This window comes from Pteronotus mesoamericanus, unplaced genomic scaffold, assembly GCF_021234165.1.
Source record: "Pteronotus mesoamericanus isolate MK-2021 breed Mesoamerican mustached bat unplaced genomic scaffold, CSHL_Meso_final scaffold_36, whole genome shotgun sequence".
Classification (NCBI taxonomy): Eukaryota; Metazoa; Chordata; class Mammalia; order Chiroptera; family Mormoopidae; genus Pteronotus; species Pteronotus mesoamericanus.
The window spans coordinates 5,875,788-5,897,009 of NW_026555313.1; the positions used below are offsets into that span (position 1 = coordinate 5,875,788).

Sequence of the window (21,222 nt, forward strand, 5' to 3'; positions counted from 1 at the left end):
TTAGAAGTGATTCTAGTACTATACTTTTATTTATTAATGTATGAGTCATATATTAAGTATATAAACTATATTCCCCTAGTGTCTTTAAAGAAAAAAATATTATACTTGATATGTGCTTAACTTCAATTTGTAGCACACAAATATCTCATCTATAGCTGTTAGTCATTGAGATTCTATTGTATATACTGTTTTATGCTTATAAAAACATAAAATCATAGAATATAAACAAATTTATAACTAGCTTATTGTAATGTTTATTCTTGTGCAGTTAGATAACAGCAATGAAAAAGGGTTAATGCTTATTTTTAACATTTGTCTTCTAAATAGCTCAGTCACTAAAAGAATTTGCAAGACTACTCATCACAGTAGAAGAAGAAAGGAGAAGACTGGTAAGTCTATTACTCATTTCTTAATAATGCTTTGTTTAGATAAAAAGAAAAGAAAGAATAGACCTTCTGAAGTAGGCTTAGCCATACCAGACCTTATAATCTGATGCATGTACTAAATGTTACAGGAAAAAATTGTATGATTGTCACGTATTGGAACTAAGATTAACCATTTCTATTTATTTCATTTGTTCCACGGATGCAGATTACATTCATTTTGCTTTCCAGTTAATTTTTATGGGAGTTAAAAATATTGAACAAACTGCCATTAAGAAACCTGTTCTAATTGAGCAAACTCCTAAATAGCCTTAGTGTTATAAGACATATATTTGCAAATATTAAAGGCAATTCATGGAAGGAGCAACTAACTTTGCCAAGGTGTTAGCAGGAGACTTTTGAAAAGGCCACATTTGAATTGGGTATTGAAGGCTCTATGGAAGGACAAAGTCCTTTAGGTTGATAAATTAATTTATGTGACAGTATCAGTGTTTGGTTATTAGCAGTGCATTTATCCATTCACAAATATAATTTCATAATGAAGACCCCTGTCTATGACCCAGTCTTCCCATATGTATGTGGAAAAAATAGTTTGATATATCCCAGATTGTTGTAAAGCATTTGTAGCTGCACCTGGCACATAATAAATGTTAATGGTGATGAAGTTGCTGATAGTCAGGCACAATGAAAGTTACTCACTTCTTTAAGACATCGTCTTTGATTTCACTGTACTTCACCGTCCTGTTAGAGAATTACATGTACACATAAATAAACATAAGTGTGGACCACATGTGCTAGAAATGCAGCACAGTTTTGTGTCATTTTGCAAATGGATAAGGGAGAGCAATTTGAGGAGGGTACTTTTAAGGTGGCCTTGACTCATAGGCAGCATTGCCTGAGCCAGGGAGGACCCCCAGGACTCCCAGGACTAGGATGTTGCAGTCCAGTGAATGAGCCTGAGTAGAGGCTACAAGGTAGGAGAAAGTACTGTATGTATTTGTAGGAGAAGGAAGATAGTTCTTAGGAGGTATTAGTAGAAGACCGGTAGTTTTGACTATATTCAGTGTTTTAGAGGTGGGCTAAGAAGTTTTGGTGTTTTTACAGGCAGCAGGATAATTCCTAGAAGTTTTTGAATAGGAAATGATAGGATCAGTATGGGATTTAGGAGCGATTAATTTGGTGGCTATGTTGACAAAGAGATAAGGTGTGAAAGAAATATCGGGAGAGGTGGTAACCATATTTTTTAGGAATCAGCAGCCTACCCTGGGTCTGGTCCCAGTATGAGATCAGGCCATACCATATCACCTGTACTAGATACATATACGCCATTATAGGAGACTAACTTCCCATTCTGAGGAGGTCAGAGAAAGATTTACTGTGGAGGTGATTTTGATTGGAGTCTTGAGGCTAAATAGGACACTTTTAAGTGCTTTATACATAATCCCCACTCCAGCTTTCTGAGGTTACACAATTGAATTCCCAGTTCCATGAGGAGATGTGGGTAGTATGTGCACTTATGGCCCAGAAGGGGAGATGCTGACAGAAACAGGGAAAGAATGGTTAGAGATATGTGTAAATAAAGAGCTGGAAGTGTCATGGAAGCCAGGGGAATACATAGCTCTGGATTGAGTGAGGTTGTGGTTCAAACCCTGTGCAAATAATTCAGAAGAGTGATAAACCAACTAGCATGAATTATAATTTTAGAAAAATGAATTAGTATGAAGAATATTGGAAAGTGTATGGTAGCATGTAGGCAAAAAAGGAGCCAGAGGAATGTTCTTATAGCACTAAAGAGACCTATAGGCACCAGGGGGAAAGCCCTTGCTCTGAGCTGGGAGAAAAGGAAGAATAGACTGGTTTAAACATAGAACTTCGCCAGTTGGTTGGGCAGAGGGATAATAGTGTTAGGAAGGAGTGGTCCTTCGCTGTGAGAGGAGTTTGTAGAAATAGTATAGAACAGTCGGGAACATATTGTATAAGAAAAAAGGGACTATTGGTCAATGGTAGTCATTGAAGTCAGACATTCATTATAAATATGTCAAGTAAAGGCTAATTATCATGCTTTCTCATGATTTTTCTAGCAGTGCCCAGAACCTTGGACTATGAGCAGTAAGAGCAGTTGGGAGGTCAGGCTCAAGTTGGTGGTTGGCACACAAAGACATGGTGCTAGATGATAGAGACATGGATTTGTATAATATGGCAATGGGTCTTGATTGAATATAAGGATAACTGAGGTAGGAGGAGGGTACTGATAGCCTTAGAAAGCAGAAAGGGCAAGCATGACTCGTTAGTTCGCGCATATGTTGAAGGTTCATTAGGGACAGAGAAGATTCTAAGAGAGGACACTGAAATTGTGATCAGGGGTGGGATTTGAAATATACTGACGTTGGCAATGGAACTGGTCCAGATAGTGAAGTTAAGATGTGGATGAGTAGGAAGGCAGACCTTAGGAATCAAGGAGGCTGAGCCCAGAGGTTTGGATGTTTTATGAATAGGATCTTGAGACGTCCAATAAGATGACAGGATAAAAGACCATGGCCAAGGAGAAGATACGGCTGAGGAATGGGGTAGAATCTAAACAATGGAGATAGAGATTAGATCACTAACTCTTAGTGTTTCAAAGATCAGCATTTTTGCATTCAGCCCTGTGTCTCATGGTGGGACAAGAAGGAAAGTGCATTTATGAGTGAAGTCACATTGTGGGTTTGTTGTTTTTCTTGTTGTTTCAGAGAAGGTCTGAAATAAAGAATGCAAAATAATGACAAAAATCTCTACAGATAAAAGCCTAATAGATTGGATTTTCCACAAAGATTCTATAGAAGTAATCAATAAAAACACAAATCTAAATATTGGAGTGAGTTATTTGACACTTCTGGTCATATGATGTTACTACAACTGAAGGAATAGCTGGTAGCAGATTTTGTATAAAGATGTGCTGAAGAGTTAGTACTTCATTTTGGAAGTAGAATATTTTAAGTGGATATACTAGGAACGTGTAAAGGAGTTCTGTAATTGATTATAAAACCATTTAATCATTCTGTTTTTTCAGCGATAAATCACGACTTATATTATTGAATCTGACCAAAACCTATATGTGTCAGAACAGTGACTAAAGAAAAATAAAAGCTCATGGAGATGAATGAGGACTCTTAACAGTTTAAACAAATTCTCATGTCTCCAGTGATTTACCATATTCAGTAAGATGGGTATATTAACATAAAAGCTATTTGTAGGAGAAGAGCCCCAAAAAACATTGACCTTTTTTTTTTTAAATGGAACCTCCTTTTTGCTTCTTATTAACCTTGAGTTAAAAATTTTTTTTCCAAGGCCAACTAAAAACGCAGTTTTAATCCAATACAAAAGTAGTAGGAAATATTTGTTTCAGTTACTAACAAATAACTAACATACCAACAGAACCCCCTAAGGAAGCATGAGATGCTCCCTTGGGGCTTTCTGCAAGCCGCCTTGGTCACTTCTTGTTATTTGTGTTGAAATACTCAGTTTGAGTCTCTTGCCTCCAGGCCTTTGAACTTCCCATTTCCTCCCCCTGAATTCCTGGAACCACACTCTTCCCCCTATTGCTCTGTTCTTAGCACCCTCCTTCCTTCCCTGTTCTCCTGCCACACAGACTTCAGTCTCTTTTCAGGTGTCCCTCCAAGCTTCTTTTGGACTTGGACCTCCGCATTTGTCTTGTCCTCTGCCTTGAACATCCTGATCCATATCCTCCCATTGGCTTCATCTTGTCATTCAGGCTTTACCCCACAGGTCTCCCCTGGGGGCCTGCATGTTCCACACAGGCTAAATTAGTTCCTTCTTGTCCTTACATATTGTGAGAGAAATACCTGTTCGTGGCAGCCTGCATTCTATTGGGAAGAAGCAGGCATTAAACAAGTTATGTCTGATGGTGGTTAAGTGCTGAAAAGAAAAAAAATAATGCAGTTGGTAGATGTTGCCATTAGTTGAGATGAAGAAGGAGCTAGAGAAGAAATAGTTAAAAATTTGAATCTATTTAGATGCCTACTTGGATATCTAAGTAGCTTTGCCTAGGGAGCAGCTGGGTAAAGGAGTCCAGAGAGTTTGGGGTAACAGATGGGACTAGAGATATAAATTTAGAACTTGTCAACACGTAGAGGGTATTTAAAGCTATGGGCATGTATGAGATCACCCAGCTTGTGTGTGTGTGCAGACAGAAGAAAAAGGCGGGAGAATTGAGCCCTGATGTATGTGGAGTCAGAGTTTGGCTGGATAAGTTAAAATCAACAAAGGAGATTTAGATCAGTAGAAGAACCAGAAGGAAGCTGTTTGGACAGCTTGCTTAAGTCCCATTTATTCACTTTGCTATAGAAGGCTTGTAGGATGATAGTAAATAAAAAAATGTACAGGATGTGGACTCAGTGGCTGTAGCTGTTCTCCAGGATAGAGGGTTCAAATTACTTGAACTACTCTATGCTACTCTTCTACCCCTGCTTGCGGGCCCTTTACTTTTGGATACTGAATCCCTAACCTTGACAAATGTGTGTATGTGCCAATGTAGTTTTTTTGTTTGTTTAGTTTTGTGTTTTGTTTTTTTAAAGCTATGCCATATTACCAACTGAGGAAGCCTCAACTTCAGAATATTTTAATTTATGTTTATCTTGAAGAATTAATACAGATGGACTTATTTCTTGTAGTTTTCATGTTGATTAGTATAAGAAACTTTTTTTTAAACCATGATCACTTCCAACATTAACATTGACATTTGACCATTGACATGTGTAAGTTTGCAAATTTGCTTTAGGTTTCCTGGGATTTATATTCTTCCTATTCAGTGCCCATATTACTCTATTTTTTTCTTTTTAAATCCTTGGGTACTGAAAGTACTATCCCCAAATAGTCTAGGTGTCTGGTTATTGCCTTTGAACAAAAAGTCATGCAAGACTAGGAAGGGAAACTTACAACCTTAATAGTTATCTCCTTTGTAAGAGTATTAAAACTTCTATTTTCCTTTTTTGTACTTTTATTACTTATTTTTAAAAAATATTTTATTTATTTATTTTTAGAGAGGGGAAGGGAAGGAGATAGAGGGGGAGAGCAATATCAGTGTGTGGTTGCCTCTGGAGTGTCCCCTATTGGGAACTTGTCCTGCAACCCAGGCTTGTGCCCTGACTGGGAATCGAACCAGCGAACCTTTGGTTTGCAGTCTGGCACTCAGTCCACTGAGTCACACCAGCCAGGGCTGTACTTTTTTTTTTTTTTTTAAAGCATAAGCAGAGCTAGATAAGGGTTAATAGGGGGCAGAATCAAAATTGTTCTAGATCTTTGTTTAAAAAAATAAAGGAAAAGTGTCAGAAACATAAGTTACTTGGTTATTGATACAAGATTTTGAGTTGTTATGAGTTTCAAGAGATTTCAGAAGTATATATCTGTGATGCCCAATGCATTAGACACTAGTCATTTGAGACTATGAGCACCTGCAATGTGTTAGAAATATAATTCAAGCCACAGTCTCTATTGAGAAACACTGCTGTAGAGGATAGCAGCTGACCCTGAGAGCTTTCATGGTACAGGCACTGCTACAGTAATTGGTTTATATTTTTAACTATAATACTTCAACTGGTACAGCAACTCTCTCAGATGTATGCTATTTACACACCCATTTTAAAAAGGAGCAAAGTCAAGGCATACAGCTAATATGTGGTATGCCAGGGTTTACACCCAGATTTTGGGCTCCAGAGCCATCACATAATCCATAAGGGACTAAACTAAGACTGTTTTAAATAAAAATTGCATAATAATAACAGCAAAAACATACTGCTAATATAGTATGAAAGATGCTCTGTTAAGTGCTTTAGGTATATGATTTCAATATCTTACTAAAAGTAAGAAAGAACAGAGACACATTTTAAGTGTTGAAATTAGATTAATTGTCATATTCTTTATCATATTTAAACAGGCACATATTATATTTCAGCAAAAACTTAATCTATCAATCCATTGACAGTTCCCACGTAAAACTTTGGTGTGTGAGAGCCAAAAATGGTTAGTAACCTATTTTAAATCTTTCTTACCCCCTCTTTGAATCAAGGATTCATGAAATTGGAAAATATTTTAAATGTTGAGAAAACTGTATGTTCCTTTTTCCCTTGATGAAAATTTTTCTTTTTCATCATTGCCATACATTTTTGCATTGCACATATGCCATCAGTAAGTGCTATTGATTAATTTGTGCTTCTAGCATTGAATCTTTGCCATACATTTTTGCATTGCACATATGCCATCAGTAAGTGCTATTGATTAATTTGTGCTTCTAGCATTGATATTGTTATAAGCTTAAGTCTAATCCATGAAATAACTTCTGTCTCAGATCAATGAAGCACAACTTGTTAACATGTATAAGTATAGGTTGTATTTCTGGTATGTCTTTGGGTTACCTTCTATTAGATATCCTACATGCCAACATTTTTTGTATAGTGATTTCACTTGAAATTTGAAAAAGAAACATCGCAATGTTCTTGATGTACAGAGTTCCAGTGTTAACATGTATTGAGTTATAGAGGTTTTCTATGATTTCCCTAATTTCCAGTTACCTGGTGAAATACTATGGTAGGCTTGAGAGGTGGCAGATCACATTGCTACTATAGTGGATTTTATTTTTATTGGTAATTATATTAGTACTTATTTGTGTTTTTAATGTTCGCAAAGTGCTTTCACATACTACATTATTTTTGGGATCCTTACAACAATCTGAAATTGAGCTCAGACTGTATATGTATCAATCACGAAGATAAATATCACTAATAAATGACAGCTGAAGCCCTGGCCAGTTGCACAGTTGACTGGAGCTTCGTCCCGTACGCCAAAATGTTGCAGGTTCTATTCCATGTTGGGGCACTTCTGGGAGGCAACTGATCAGTGTTTCTCACATTGAGATTCTCTCTCTATTCCCTTTCTCTCTCTCTAAAAAGAGCATCAATAAAACATACTCTTGGACGAGGATAAAAAAAGTTGACAGCTGAAGATGTGGGACTCAGTGTCAGGTCTTTGGACCGGACTTTCAGCTCTTTGTTCTGTCATATCCTGTGTCTTTCCTCTTTTATTTAAATTTTAAACACGTGGAAGATAGAGTCTTGATCTCTTTTGTAGTTCTTTTTTATTCTTGTATATATTAGGTGTTCAGAAAACCACCCTGGTTGTCCAGAATTGAGTATAGTATTTAGTTGTGCATATGGAAAAAGCAAAGGTAGTTGAGAGTTGTCATAGCTTCCTACTTACTTTTTCTCAGATTGTCTAATAGAGAAATAAAATTGAGTAAAAATTTATAGTGTAAAGGACTTGAATAGGGTACTGCTAAGATTTCAGAAAATATTTCAGAGTGTTCACATTTGTGATTTTTTTCTTTTGATTCTATAACTGAAAAAGGACCCTTAATAACAGCCAGAAGTGTTTGTCAAAATTCTAAATATAGCTCCTGATAGATTTGACATAGTGGTCAGAGAGCGAAGCCTGTCCTGGAAAGTTGCCCTTTAGTCATCTTGCTGCTCGTTAACACTTCTTCCCCAGAGTACAAGAAAGGGGGGTAAAAGAGAGAAAACGGAGACTTGATTTTCATGCTTCTTATTAGCTCTTGCAAAAGAATACTGGAAAGAAGCTGCGCTCTCCCGAGTAAAAGAAAAGGCTGTACGCTGTTGGGAGTTCTGCTGTCAGAGCAAAACATCAACATGGGGAACTGAGCGAGTGCTAATTTTAAAATGTTTGGATTTTGCTACACCATTTTCCTTAACATTTGGACATGAATTTTTTTTCTTGTGACTGGCGCCGCGTATATATCAAATTGCTAGATTTAAAGATTTGTAAATGGGTACGTGACAATAAGCATCCAATTTTTATATTTTCCTGTTTCCCAAGACCCCTTTATTTTTTTAAGATTAACCTTGACTGTATGGAAGAATTTAAAGGGAACTTTTCCACCAGATTGTGCTATTTTAAAAGCAGTCAATTTAAAATAGGATCCTTGAATAAAGAACTTCCACATTCCTTTTCATTTCTGTCAAGATATAAACTGAATTGAAAATGTCTTTTTCAGTTTGTTACTCTGGCATAAATCTTTGGGGATTAAGGTTTTGTCACTCATGGCTGAGAATATTCACCTGAGCAGCAGAAGCCTCTGCTACTAGACACAATGCCTGTGCTCTCCATCTCTTTCCTCCCATCTCTAGGTCTTTTGTCTTCCTCCTTTGCTATTCATCCCAGTTTTAGAGCCTTTACTTTGGAGTAAAATTGCATATCATATTGAAATCATTCCATTTTTGCCTTGGAACTTTCAAAAATACATTTACCCTATGGTGTCAGCCATCATTTTTCATTGGTACAGTTGGAAACGTGCAGGCCTTTATTTACTACATGTACAAACCATGCTATGATATTTTTGTGTGTGGAGGTGTGTGTTTTAAAGATACTTTGATATGAAAGGTAAATGTATATAGTCATTGTGTAACCATCCCCTAGAAGATTTTTAAGACCTAGATAGGGCACTTAATTTTAAAGGGCATAAAAAATAATCCTAAGTAAATATAAAGTAGACTAGAAAACAGCAGTGAAAGGTGTTATGAAGGGAAATTTTAAATAATGTAACAAAGCAATGGATGTTTGGGAAATATCAGCTGAGCAATCAGACATTCAGGGATAAGAGGCTGAGGTACTCAGTGAACAAAAGGTTTTTGGCTTTATGATTAAACCTTAGTCATAATGCTCATACAATACCGAAGGAATTGCAAATTTAATTACTATTAAGAGAATTAAATATTTTTAATTAAACTTTTAAATTTTAAGATAATTATAAATTCACATATAATTTTAAGGAGCCCTGTGTATTATTTATCCAATTCCTACCAATGGACATTATATACAATTTTTAATATAATTTTATATAAATTTTATATAAAATCAACATTTCATAAAATTATAATATTGCAATTATAATATTGTTTTACTTTAGTTATAATATTAATTAAAATAACAAATTATTCATAAATTTGCTATTTGTCTTAGTATCAAAATTCTTAGAAAACAAAAGTCTGACTCTTAGTGGATTTTTATCAAGATGCCTTATTTTGTGTCACCCAGGACATTCGCTTGCAAAGTGAACAGCACGTTGACTGGGAAGACACCGAGCCATCTCCTTTTTCTGTGGAAAGGGTCATACTGTATGTGGTCTTCAGGAACAGCCAGATCATATAAGGCCTCTAAGAGGCTTTCTCTCTCTTCCTTTCCTTTGCTTATCAGCTCCATCCTCTTAGTTGGCTTCTTCCACTTGCTAAGTCACAAACATTGCTGCTGTACTTGACAAATTGTTTGGAGGGAGGGTGTGTGTCTAGTTTCCCATGGCACTTAAACTTAAAAACTTAAAAAAAAACTTTAAAAAAAACAGCTTTTAAAAGGGCTCTGATTGACCCAGCCAAGTTCACTTAAAGACCCTTGACCAGTTACCCAAGGTCAGGGGAACAAAGTATGTTGCTTGGGTTTCTCTGATTATCAGCACTTTTTTCCCCAAAACAAAGGAATTATTGTGATTTGGATAATCACCCAACTGTTATATATTACAGCATGGTAATGGCCTTAAGAATTTCCAGTTAACGTTGTCATTTGAACAGAATATTGTGATAGTGAGTTGCCTGAAATTTGGTAAGAGTTAGAAACATTATATTCATTCATCCAAACATAAGAAGCATTCACTTTAAAAAACAGGAATCAGACAAGAATTTGTACCATTACTGCTTGAATTTGGTACTGTTTTGAAGGATCCCTGGTCGGTGGAGTGAAATAAAATCAAAGGCATAAAAGATCTAACACTTAATTTTGCTTCCCCCATATAAAATCTTAAATAATCTACAGAGAACTTATTAGAAATAATAAGAGCCTAGACAGGTTGGTAGATGTAAATAAATTTATGGGTACCACGTCAAAAACTGTCTACCAAACAAGATACTTAAGAATAACTCAACAAAGGATGTGCACTTTTATGTGTGAATTACAATGCTCTATTTTAAGATATTAAAGGAGAACTAAATAGGAAAACAATAGTGAATCACTAAAAAATGAATGATTTTAACCAACATTCTCCTCCTCCCCAACTAAACAAGAGAATTTATTATAACAATCTAACTTACAGCAATTTGATTAATTGTTTACTGGTATAGTGGTAAACCACAGGCTGTTTGTTCTTGGAGATAGTTTATTTCCCTTTTTACTTGGAAAATATGGTCACCCTATAAAGACCTGACTTGAACCATATTTCCACACTTCTTGCCAAACCTTGGGATCTTTAAGATATTTCCAACAGAAACACTGCTGTTTGAAAAACTGATGTATTTTTCATTTGTGAAACCATATCTAACTACCTCGGTGACAGAAAAGTGCTCTGCATAATAATTACTGTATTTAAGTCTCTTGTGGCAAAATAAATTATCCTCACTGATTTGAGACTTTTAATTCTGTTCACTTTATATTTCACCCACAGTATAATTTCTGCTCATCACACAGAGTACTATTTAAAGGATGCATATAAAATGTATTTTCCATAGTCAGCATGAAACCAGAACACAAAGTTGAGAAAGTCTTGATTCCAGTTAATTGTTGACATCAAGTGAAGCACTAAGCCTCATGGGATTTTGTTTTTTTTTCTATAAATGAAAAGTGTTCTGTGTTTTTAGGTTTTAAAGTGGAAACCGCCAGCACTGTTAAATATTGAGAACTATATGAATGGACATCTTGCATTTTAGTGATTCCATGTTTATTTTAATGTGTATTGGATAAAGAACTCCAGATTTAATAGAAATTATTGCTTTGTAGGAAGCTCAGGAAAAGAAGTAGATGAAATCAAAAGGAAAAATGTAGGGAGGATTTGGTCAAAATCATGGAATTGGTATGCAAGTAACTAGAATTTGGGAATCTGTAGAGTAGGTGACTGGTATGCTTGAAGTGTGTTTGATTTTGATCGTCGTCTGTGATTGTGTGCGCTGCTGGACCTTGGCACCGACTAGTGTCCAGGTTCACTGCTTCATTTATGGATCTTACATTAAAAAAAAAAACCCAAAAAACTATTCCCCGAAAGCTATCTGATTTTGCTTCAGTTTCTTATGAAAGAATAAACTTTCATATAGTAAAAACATTAAAGTTAGAGTAAGCCTGATTCTGCTAATATCTTAGGATGAAAGATCAAAATTGTCAGTTGTATAATTGGGGTATTTTTGTAGCAAATCAGGTGGTGTACATACTATGTTTCATTTGTATTTACAAAGCAATCCTTACATAATTTTCTACATTGAAATAATTGGAAAAGATAGCAATCATTTAGTCAACAAATATTTATTAATCTTTTCTCCAGGAGCTGAGACTAGAGTTGTGGGCAAAAAGTATTTGTCTTTCTAGCTGGTAAAGATAGGCATACCAAGTGAGAGTCAATATACATTATCAGATGGTAACAGGCCTCTGGAGAAAGAAAAATCAAGGGTAAGGAGTGGAAAGGGGGTGTAAGTATGGGTGTGTGTTCATGTCGGGTAGTCAGAGTCGGTCTCAGTGTTGTGTTATTTAAGCAGACACCAGACAAAAGAAAGAGCATTAATCTGCAGATCTTTGATGGAAATGCTTTTAAGATAGCTCAGAGGACTGGGCCCTGAGGCTGGAGAGTGTTTGGGATATTGAGGAAGAACCAAGGGGCCAGTGTGGTTAAAGCACAGGAGCAAACGGGAAAGTAGGAGGACATGAACTGTGAAGAGCTGGGGAATGTGAAGAGTATAGTATTTAAGGCCTTGTAAGGAACTTACTCTGCGGAAGGGTCTTGCAGCAGAGGTGTGACATGAACTGACTTAGAATTTTAAAGGATTACAAGACTGGATGCTTACATCCTAACTGGGGATACCAGTCAGGAGGCTACTTAAGTTATTTAACTAAGTAAAAGGACATGGTGATTTGCACGGGATTAAAGCTGTGCAAGTTGAACAGATTCTGGGGCTCGCTTTATGGATAATGCTGAGAGGAATGGCTCCTTAATCAAATGTACAGTGTGAGAGAGAGGAGGCAGCTATGCTTCCCAGGCAGGGTTCCTCCACCTCAGACATTTCTGGCCAGGTAAATTTTTGTTCTGGATGTCTGGCCTGTGTGTTGTAGGATATTTACCTACATCCTTGGCCTCTATACTCTTGAAGTACTCCTCCCCTGCCCGCAAGCTATGGCAACCAAAAACGTCCTAAGACATTTTGTCTCCTGAGAGGCAAAGTTGACCTGTTGGAAACCACTTATCTCAGGTTTTGGCCTGTTGGAATCCTGAGATGAAGTGATCCTCGGGAGAGCAGGTGTGATGGGTGTTCTCAAGAATTTCGTTTCAGGCATGTTAAGTGTTATTCCATTGGCACTGTTGAGTGGGAGTCAGGGGAAAGGTGAGGGCTAGAAGAGAAATTTGGAAATCATCCATGTATGCATGGTATTTAGATCCACTTTCGAGGCTGGATGACAATGTGCAGGAGTGAGAGTAAATAAAGTGATGAGGAGTAATTACCAAAATTGGTAAACATGTAGAAAATTTTGATTTATGGTTACAAGAAGAAAATACCTAGAAGTGACATTACATATTAACAGCTTTATGGTTTTTAAATTGTGGTAAAATACACATGTAATTTACCATCTAACCAGTTTTAAATGTATAGTTTAGTAATAAATATATTCACATTGTTGTGTAACCTATCTACAGAACTTTCTCATCTTGCAAAACGAAAACTTTGTACCCATTAAACAACTCCCTATTTCCTCCGCTGGAGCTCCTGGCAATCATTCTTTTACTCCCTGTTTCTATGAGTTTGACTCTTCTAGATTCTTCATATAAGCAGAATCGTACAGTATTTGTCTTTTTGTGACAGGCTTTTTTCACTTAACATAATGTTTGTCCATGCTGTAGCATGTATTAGAAAAATTTCTTTCCTTTTTAGCACTGAATAATATTTCATTGTTTATATATACACATTTTCTTTATCCATCCATCTATTTTGATAGGTTGCTTTGCTTTTTGTCTATTGTGAATAAAACATCTCTTTGAGATCCTTCTTTCAATTCTTTTCAGATTTTTGATGCACCTTCATACTGTTTTCCGTAGTGGCTGCACCATTTTATGTTTCCACCAAAGGGGCACAGGGATCGTTTCCAGTTTCTACATCATACCTACTATTGACCCTGACGCTTGCTGTTTTCTTTTTTCTTTTTTTGACAGTAGCCATCCTAATGGTTGTGGCAGCTTTGGGGTTGAAGTTTGCTTTTTGATGTGGTTGGAGTGGGTGAGGATATATGTTTTATACCTATGAATTTACAAGGTTAACAGACAGTGAATGTATTAATGCAACAGGAAATGTTGACCCCTTCAGAAGATACTGGTTCAGAATATGATTTGTGGTAGGGCAGATAATGTCAAAACATTAAAAAAAGAAAGAAAAGGAAAGGAAAAAGAAAAAAACCTCGCAAAACTTTTTTACCACATGATTTGAGTTGTTAAATGACCAAAAACCGTGATCATTGTGGAAACCAGAGTCTAATCTAAAATATGTTTACACAGTGGATGATTCAGTTATTTGAAGTGTCACTATTTTAATTGGCAGCAGTTAGGTAACAGTAATTTCCTTTACCTTTTTTTAGTCTTTTTTTTAGGCGAAGTTTTACTACCAGCTCCAGAGAAGCAGGCTATAAAAATGAGAATAGTTATTTTCACGCAAACCTCCTTTTGTGTTGTAACTGCAGTTTGAATGGGGATGAGCGATGAGCGACAAGTGGGGGATGGTAAACCCAGGCGTTCAGGCAGCTTTTAGGGACTGATCGTGGCCTGTTGGGGCATGTGGTGACATGTAAAAGGGTAGGCCAAGAACAAAAGGAGGAGAAACATCCTGTACACAGCACTGGCAGAGTTCCGCACTGCAACAGCTTCAGGAAGCTTATCTCACCAGAAGTGAAACAGGCAGCAGGGAGAAATATAGGGCCCGGCACGTCAGAACAGAGCAGACATTTGGCATTCTCGACTTGGCACCGCTGACACGCTGGGTAGAATGATTCCTTGTTGTGGAGGATTGTCATGCACCTTGTAGGATGTTCAGCAGCATCTCTGTCCTTTACCCACAGAATTAAGGCTATAAAATTATGTCGGCCCAGCATAAATTAATCTTTGCTAGAATTAAATGACAAAGTTTTATTCAAGGGTCTGAAGATTTGCATCTTGGGAATCACTATCAGGTAAATACCCATAGCATTCTGAAAAAAGGAGAAAATTTGAGAATTCTTAAAGTAAAAAGTTCATTCTTGAGGAGAATCAGTTCTGCATTCTTAGCTTCTGGATTGGTCTGAAATGAAATTCTTCCAGATGTCTGGACACACGTGTATGGACACATGAACATTCTTTCCTAAGTTCTTCAGAAGGTTATCTGTCAGATTTATATATATCTCCAGGCATTGATGCACAACTGAAAAGTTCAAAAGTTTAAGTCCTTAGGCTAGTTAAAGTAAAATAAAATCTATTCCTCATGTTGCAGGCCATTTTGATTTAAGTGGTTTTGTTAGCTTGGCTATGGTGTCTCCATTTTGTTTCTTCATTCTTTCCTCAATTACTTGTTAAATAAACATTAAGTCTGTATAATTATTTGTTAAATAACATCAAATTACTACAGAGCTTTTCAAATCTCTATCCAAACACAGAATAATGAAGAGGATTAAGGTTCGATCACGAATGACTTGATTTTTAAGTCACTGAACTACATTTCCCCTGGTATTCAGCAATTCTTAATTTACAAATGTTCCTTTTTAGTTTAGTTGCATAGTACTGCTTTTCCATCCTTGGCACTCCACATTTGTTTTTGCACATTACTAATTGGATACTTCTATATGATTTCTTAGGTTTTCATGGATAATTTTTGGTGCAGGATTTCAACCTGCTAGTACTGCCATAATTTTTGCTGGCAGTAGATACTAAAAAGTATGAAAAGCCACAATAAGTCTTGAGATTCATGTTCACATTGGTGGTCCTTAAGCAATACTTGCTGTTTACCAAAGGATTGTGATTATAACTACTTTTCTCTAATTTTCCTCTAAGAGTAAGATAGCTGTTACTTTTTAGACACCACTTTCACTGCTACTCCTGGGCTGCCGCTGAGGTTATTTGCAGAGGGGGGAGAGTATGATAGAGGAAGACTGAATTGACAATATAATGCCTTTAAGATGTTTTGTGGCTACTGGGGTCCTATTTGCCCATTTGCTAAGTGATGCCCTTTGGGGAATAGTGTTCTCATCTGCAGAGGGACTCTTGAGTACTCTTTGCTGCCATTTGAAATGTTGCTGAGAGAAAAATAAGGCATTTGTTCAAATTTCCCTGGAAAGTTTTAAAGAAGCTTTAAAAAGATGAAGGAAACTTCAGCTGAAATCATTCTTTTAAAAATAATCTCCGTTTTAAGAAGGAAAGCAAGTTGTTAAATGATTATTATAGCTAATGGATCAGTTTGTGCTAGGTCAAATTCATGCTATTGCAGAGTAGTATTTTGTTATTATTTTATTGCAGCATCCATGCTTCATAACAGTACTCTGGGATCTTGAGTGTATATATAGACAAATACTTGGGATTTAGCGGGGAGTTTTTTGTTAACTTTTTTTTTTCTTTTTGTAATGCAGAGGGTTAGAGTGGTTACTTACTACTTTTGTAATGTATTCTTGGGTACATCCTCAGACTTTAAGTATGAATGTAGTTAATTTCCATATTGGCCCAATGCATAGAAGTTTACTTTAAGATTGCCAGGAATATGTTATAACAACTGCATGGTGTTTTAGAAGAGAACTATTTTTGATTAACTGTCAGTCGTCAGGTTTTTAAGAAGTTATTCTTATTAATTGCTTCTCTTTTCACCTGTCTGGGGAGATGTGAAAAAAGGACCTGACTTATTTAGCCTTGGAGTAAGGCCTCCTGTCTAGTTACATAGCAAAGCCTAAAATAAACATGAATCATTTAGAAAACACTGGCTTGTCGCATTGGGATGGAAGTACAAAGGGGATCTTGGAGGTGGGGAGAGATGGGTCTGGAATGAAGTGCCAGGCGTTGTGGTGGCTAGGACAGGGTAGGGTTTTGCTTTGAAAAAGAGCAGGTAGGTTCTCGGCCCTTTCAGGTGGGAGATCCAAAGCCATGTGTGAGTATTCAGGGACCTTGATACATAGTCAAGAGACTCGCCCTCTAGAGCAAAGTGGGACCCAGGGAAAGATATGGGTGTGTGACTAGAGCAAGGCTTCCTTGTTGTGTATGGAGTGTGGAAATGCCATCCTTTACCAGTTTCCAGATCGCTAAGTCTTGAGTACTGGTAAACTGTTGGGAGGAGGCAGCGGGAGGAAGACTTTTGGCAGCCTGTTCAAAACGAAAGAATCATCTCATTGTTCGATCAGTGGGAGTAAAATGTAGCTGTAAAATTAGTGTTTGTATGCATGGGCAAGTTATATCTTCCCTCCTTCCCCCAAATAAAGCAAAAAGTAAAAGAAAACCCAAAGAGCAGCAGACATATTCTGTCCCTTTTATTGCCTTCTTTTTACTCAATTTAATTTTCCCTTTTACTACCTTATTTTTCTACTTAATGTTCTCTTCCTATATAAATATATTTCCTTTCAATGCAGTTTGAAGCAACACTTTGTTATGACAAGTGAAACATCTTGAGCAATGATTGTGTATTCATTCCTATTTTACCTTAATCAAAATCACATTCTTCAGTGGCAAGTGATGGGCTTAATCCTAATGGCTCTAGATTTCAATAATTTTTAGAGCAGAAGTTGCATTTTTCTATTGATTTCTTCATCTAGCGGGATGCTTTTACTGATTGTGAATAATTGATGACTGTCCTTAAGTACAGGGAAATGTATGAGTAAAACATCCAGTTGAGTGAAGTTGTTTCACCATTTGTCTGGAAGATTATCCTTCCACGGGACTGAGGTACGAGGTACAGGATAGCATTTGGTACTCTTTGAGTTGACACTACAAAATTCTCTACTTGTCCAGAACACAAATATTTTGAGTAATTTAGCTCTGGAATAAAATTTGGAATTTCCTCAAAGTATAGCCATAATTCATTCTGAATTCATTTACAAATTTTAGTTTGTATCTTTAGAAAAACCGAAGAATTCCTGGTGGATTAAGGGGTTGGGCAGTCGGTGAGTGTGTCAAGTTTCTGTCTCCTTTTCTAGTAGTAAGAAATGCAACTGACTTCAATTTTAGTGTCATTTTCCACTACTTGTTCATTGCTTGAAAAAAATATTAGTTAATTGGATCTTCCAAATTTCCTTCTGAAAACCATCCTTCAAAATGTCCTCAGTTATGGTAGAAATGAATGAATTGATTCTACCGTATTTGTAAGCTGTAGTGATTTAATCTGAAAGACTTCCAGATGCTTTGAGAGGAACAATCATCTATCATTATAAAATGCTTTGCTTTGTCGCCACGTGGACTGTGTGGTCTTATTCTGCAGGATACACCCCCCCCGCCCTTTTTTTTCCCCCCAGAGCAGAAAGTTTTGCAGTTAACAAACATAATTACTTATGACCAAAGAGTTGGAAACCTTCAGATAATTTAGTAGCAACAGAAACTAACCTTTAAGAATGAATCAACAAATCCATGCCTCGCAGTCTGATACAAAAACTGTAAATTTGCTTGGTTAGCCAAAAGTGGGTGAGAGTTAAAGACGATTTTTGAAGCGGAGTGCTTGCTGGTACTCTCACTCAATTGAGGAGGAGCCTGGCATGCACACAAGTGACAGTGACACAGCCGGTGGGGTCAAAGCCATGACTAGAGCCACCAGTTTCCAGCTCTTTCAGTCTGGTTATCTCCCCACTGTGATATACAGCCTCAAGGCTTTATTTTTCTTCCTAGAAAACTATACTCTGGGAAATTAAATTTACATATTAAGCTTGGAAGCCCAGATGGTGGATAGGTTCACATTGAAGTAAGAAAGAATTAGAAACCAACATTCCATTGAGGTCAAGGAGTGCAGTTTGATTCATTTAATTTGGTTTGTTTTACTATAAAACTTACATAAGCTCTGGCCCTGAAAGACAACTTGCAGGGTTGTCTGTTCTGTTTTACCTTCACCCCACGCGCCTCCAAGTTGCTGGTGGACCACCTCTAGCTTCAGAGGCTCCTCTGGAAAAGGATATTTCGGAGCTGTCTAAGAATAAGCCGCTCAAGTTAGGGCAGACCGTGTGACAGGAGGTTTTCTTCCTTTGTTGGCTTCCCTCCACCAAATTTATGTGATTGAGAAACCACCACCACATATGGTTCAGCTTTGTATTACAGAGGCTGGGTCTGGTGGGGTCCTGCGATTCTCCAGTGTCTTAATTGGCCAAAACACCCGAATCACCATTTTAATCCAAGTATTACTACAGGGAATATTTTCTTTGGAGTGTTCTGTGAGCCCTTGAACTAAGCAATAGCCAGTGAAGTCTGAGATATTTTTCTAACTGGGAAAAGCCTCTGTTTTATTAACCCTTAACTCATGAATCTTACAGACCGTCAATTTAAAATACTGAGATCATTAGGTTACAGAATATACACCGTCATTTATTTGTCTTCATAAATACTTCCCTCCTTTCAAAGCTGTACATTTAGTCCTCTGCTTTGTCTCTAATAATCCTTGTTTTTCTAAAGCCAAACCCACATTTAAAGGTTATAAATGTTACTTTTGAGGGTATTTAGACAGAATGTGTTATTCTGATGATGATTTCAAAAGCAAAATTCTAAAACAAAGACTTTCAATAAATGAAGCATTGCTGAAAAACATAAGGCCACAGTTTGGCCAAGAATTAACCGCTAGTTTATTAGACTTAGTTTGTTGTAATTAAAACAATGTTTGTGCTTTTGCACAGTAAGCATTGCTGAAGACAGGCGGGGACATGGGGGTGAGGGTTGGGGCTCACTGTAGCATTTGGAAACAGTGCTGTAGGGGATGTCTGTGAGAAATTTCCCAGGACAGAATATAGTTATTATTCAGCTGTTAGGTGGCCACATCTTTTCTGCACATGCTTACATAGCTGTGTGGTCTGCCCTTGCCCCCCCGCCCCCCCCCCCCCCGCCTTTTTTCCCAAGTTAAAGTTTAATGGTGCTTGCTTTAAGGTTGCCCTCATTGTTTTTCATTCATAGACTACTAATGACTCAAATCCTTTCTACCAGAAGGGGATGAAAAGAAAGGTTAAGAGACACAGTTGAGAAATGAGAATGAGAGTCATTAAAATTTCAGAGGATCAGAGCATAGAGAATACTGCACTAGCTGCCAGACTGGAATCATGAATGTAGATCTAGAAAGCACACAAATTCAGTAACTAGATTACGTATGATGGTGACTTTTTGTCAGATTTTCAGTAACTGTGAAATGCAGCTTAATGTAGAGAAAAGAATATGGGTTTTCGTTATTTTAGCTGAGGCTCTGCCATTAATCTGCTATATAATTTTGGATGATGGATTTAAATTTGAAGTCCACGCTTGTAATATTGGAATTCTAAATAAAAGTTCTCCCTACTCCATGAGTTATGTATAAACTTAAACAGTGTCTAAGAAAAAAGCTTGAAATGTGAGTTTTGAATAACTTGTTCCTATATTGCATGTTTTGCAGTCTTTGCTATTTGTTTCCTATTATAAGCTATAGATTCCTTGAGGCTGTATTGCTTGTTTCAGAATCCGTAGTATATAGCACAGCTGGATTTAATCATTATTATGAGTGAATGTTTGTATAAATGAACTTATAGAGAAACAAAGCAAACCAGTTAATAGGATTGGGGGTATTGCTCATTAATCATGAAAAATAATGTTGTAACTCTGAGAATAAGAGTAATAGAAATACTTGTTGGAAAATTTGGGAGCATTGTTTTTACTGATAAAATTTAAAATGGATAGCTCCTGGAAACTTGAAATAATTTCTAATTAATCGACAGTTGTAGACTAGGTACTCTGATTTAATAATTGTTAAATAGTATAAACAAAGATTTCAAATAGTTTGTATTCATATTATCCTGTGTTTCTCACACATGTCTTGTTTTTAATCCAGTCAGATGTTGATTCTGGTAATGTTATTAGAAGAGGGCATACACATTTAATAATATAAAGGGTTAACACAACTGTAATTTAACTTTATAGGGCAATTGAGAATATCCCATTTTAGTATTTGGAAATGTTAACTCTAAAACCATTAAGTATAATGGTATTAAAGGGTATTGTTCATATTAGCTATTCAAATAAAAGCAACAAAATTTTTATTATCAGAAAAAGCACTTTAAGTCTTCCTTTAATGCCTAATTTGTATGTAGAGAGCTTTGGATCTTGGCATCTGGCTTGTGTTATCTCGGGATAAAGAAAATATGAATGGGTGCTTCCTCCTCTGTAATCTCTGCCGGCTGCCTGTGCGGTCCCTCTGTGGGGATGAGATGAGGACTCTGTGCTTCTATTATGGAGCCAGGGTCCTTAAATCTAAAACTTTCTGGACGTGCCCCTCCCACATTTCTTCTGTTTTTCATTCTTTTGTTGCAGTCTTTACAATCCAGCTTGTGTGGGCACTTACCCACATTCAATGTGCGTGTGTCTTGTGGCTTCAATTTAGGCAGCTATTTTTGAAAGCACAGTCTTTTGAGTATATTTATTTATTTGTTTTGAAATGCTCAACGTCGCTAGAGAGCTCTGCAGATAATAGGTTGAGGAAAACCATGCGGTGACTGAGATTCTGTTTTTGTCAAATGTTTCACTTCACTGGAGTCTTTGATCTCTACTGTAGGAGCTTACATTAGGGATTAATGAGTCCAAGTGATGGATGGGTTCTTTTTTATT

The 21,222-nt window shown here is 36.8% G+C and overlaps 1 protein-coding gene across 2 annotated transcripts in view; it reads left to right on the plus strand.

The window, feature by feature from the left end:
- Positions 1-21,222, plus strand: part of ARHGAP42 (Rho GTPase activating protein 42) — a 246,678-nt gene that overhangs the window by 91,201 nt on the left and 134,255 nt on the right. For both annotated transcript variants that reach the window (XM_054592485.1, XM_054592486.1), the window contains exon 3: positions 328-389. In XM_054592485.1, the coding sequence (XP_054448460.1) occupies positions 328-389 (62 nt within the window). The remainder of the gene's footprint in view (positions 1-327; positions 390-21,222) is intronic.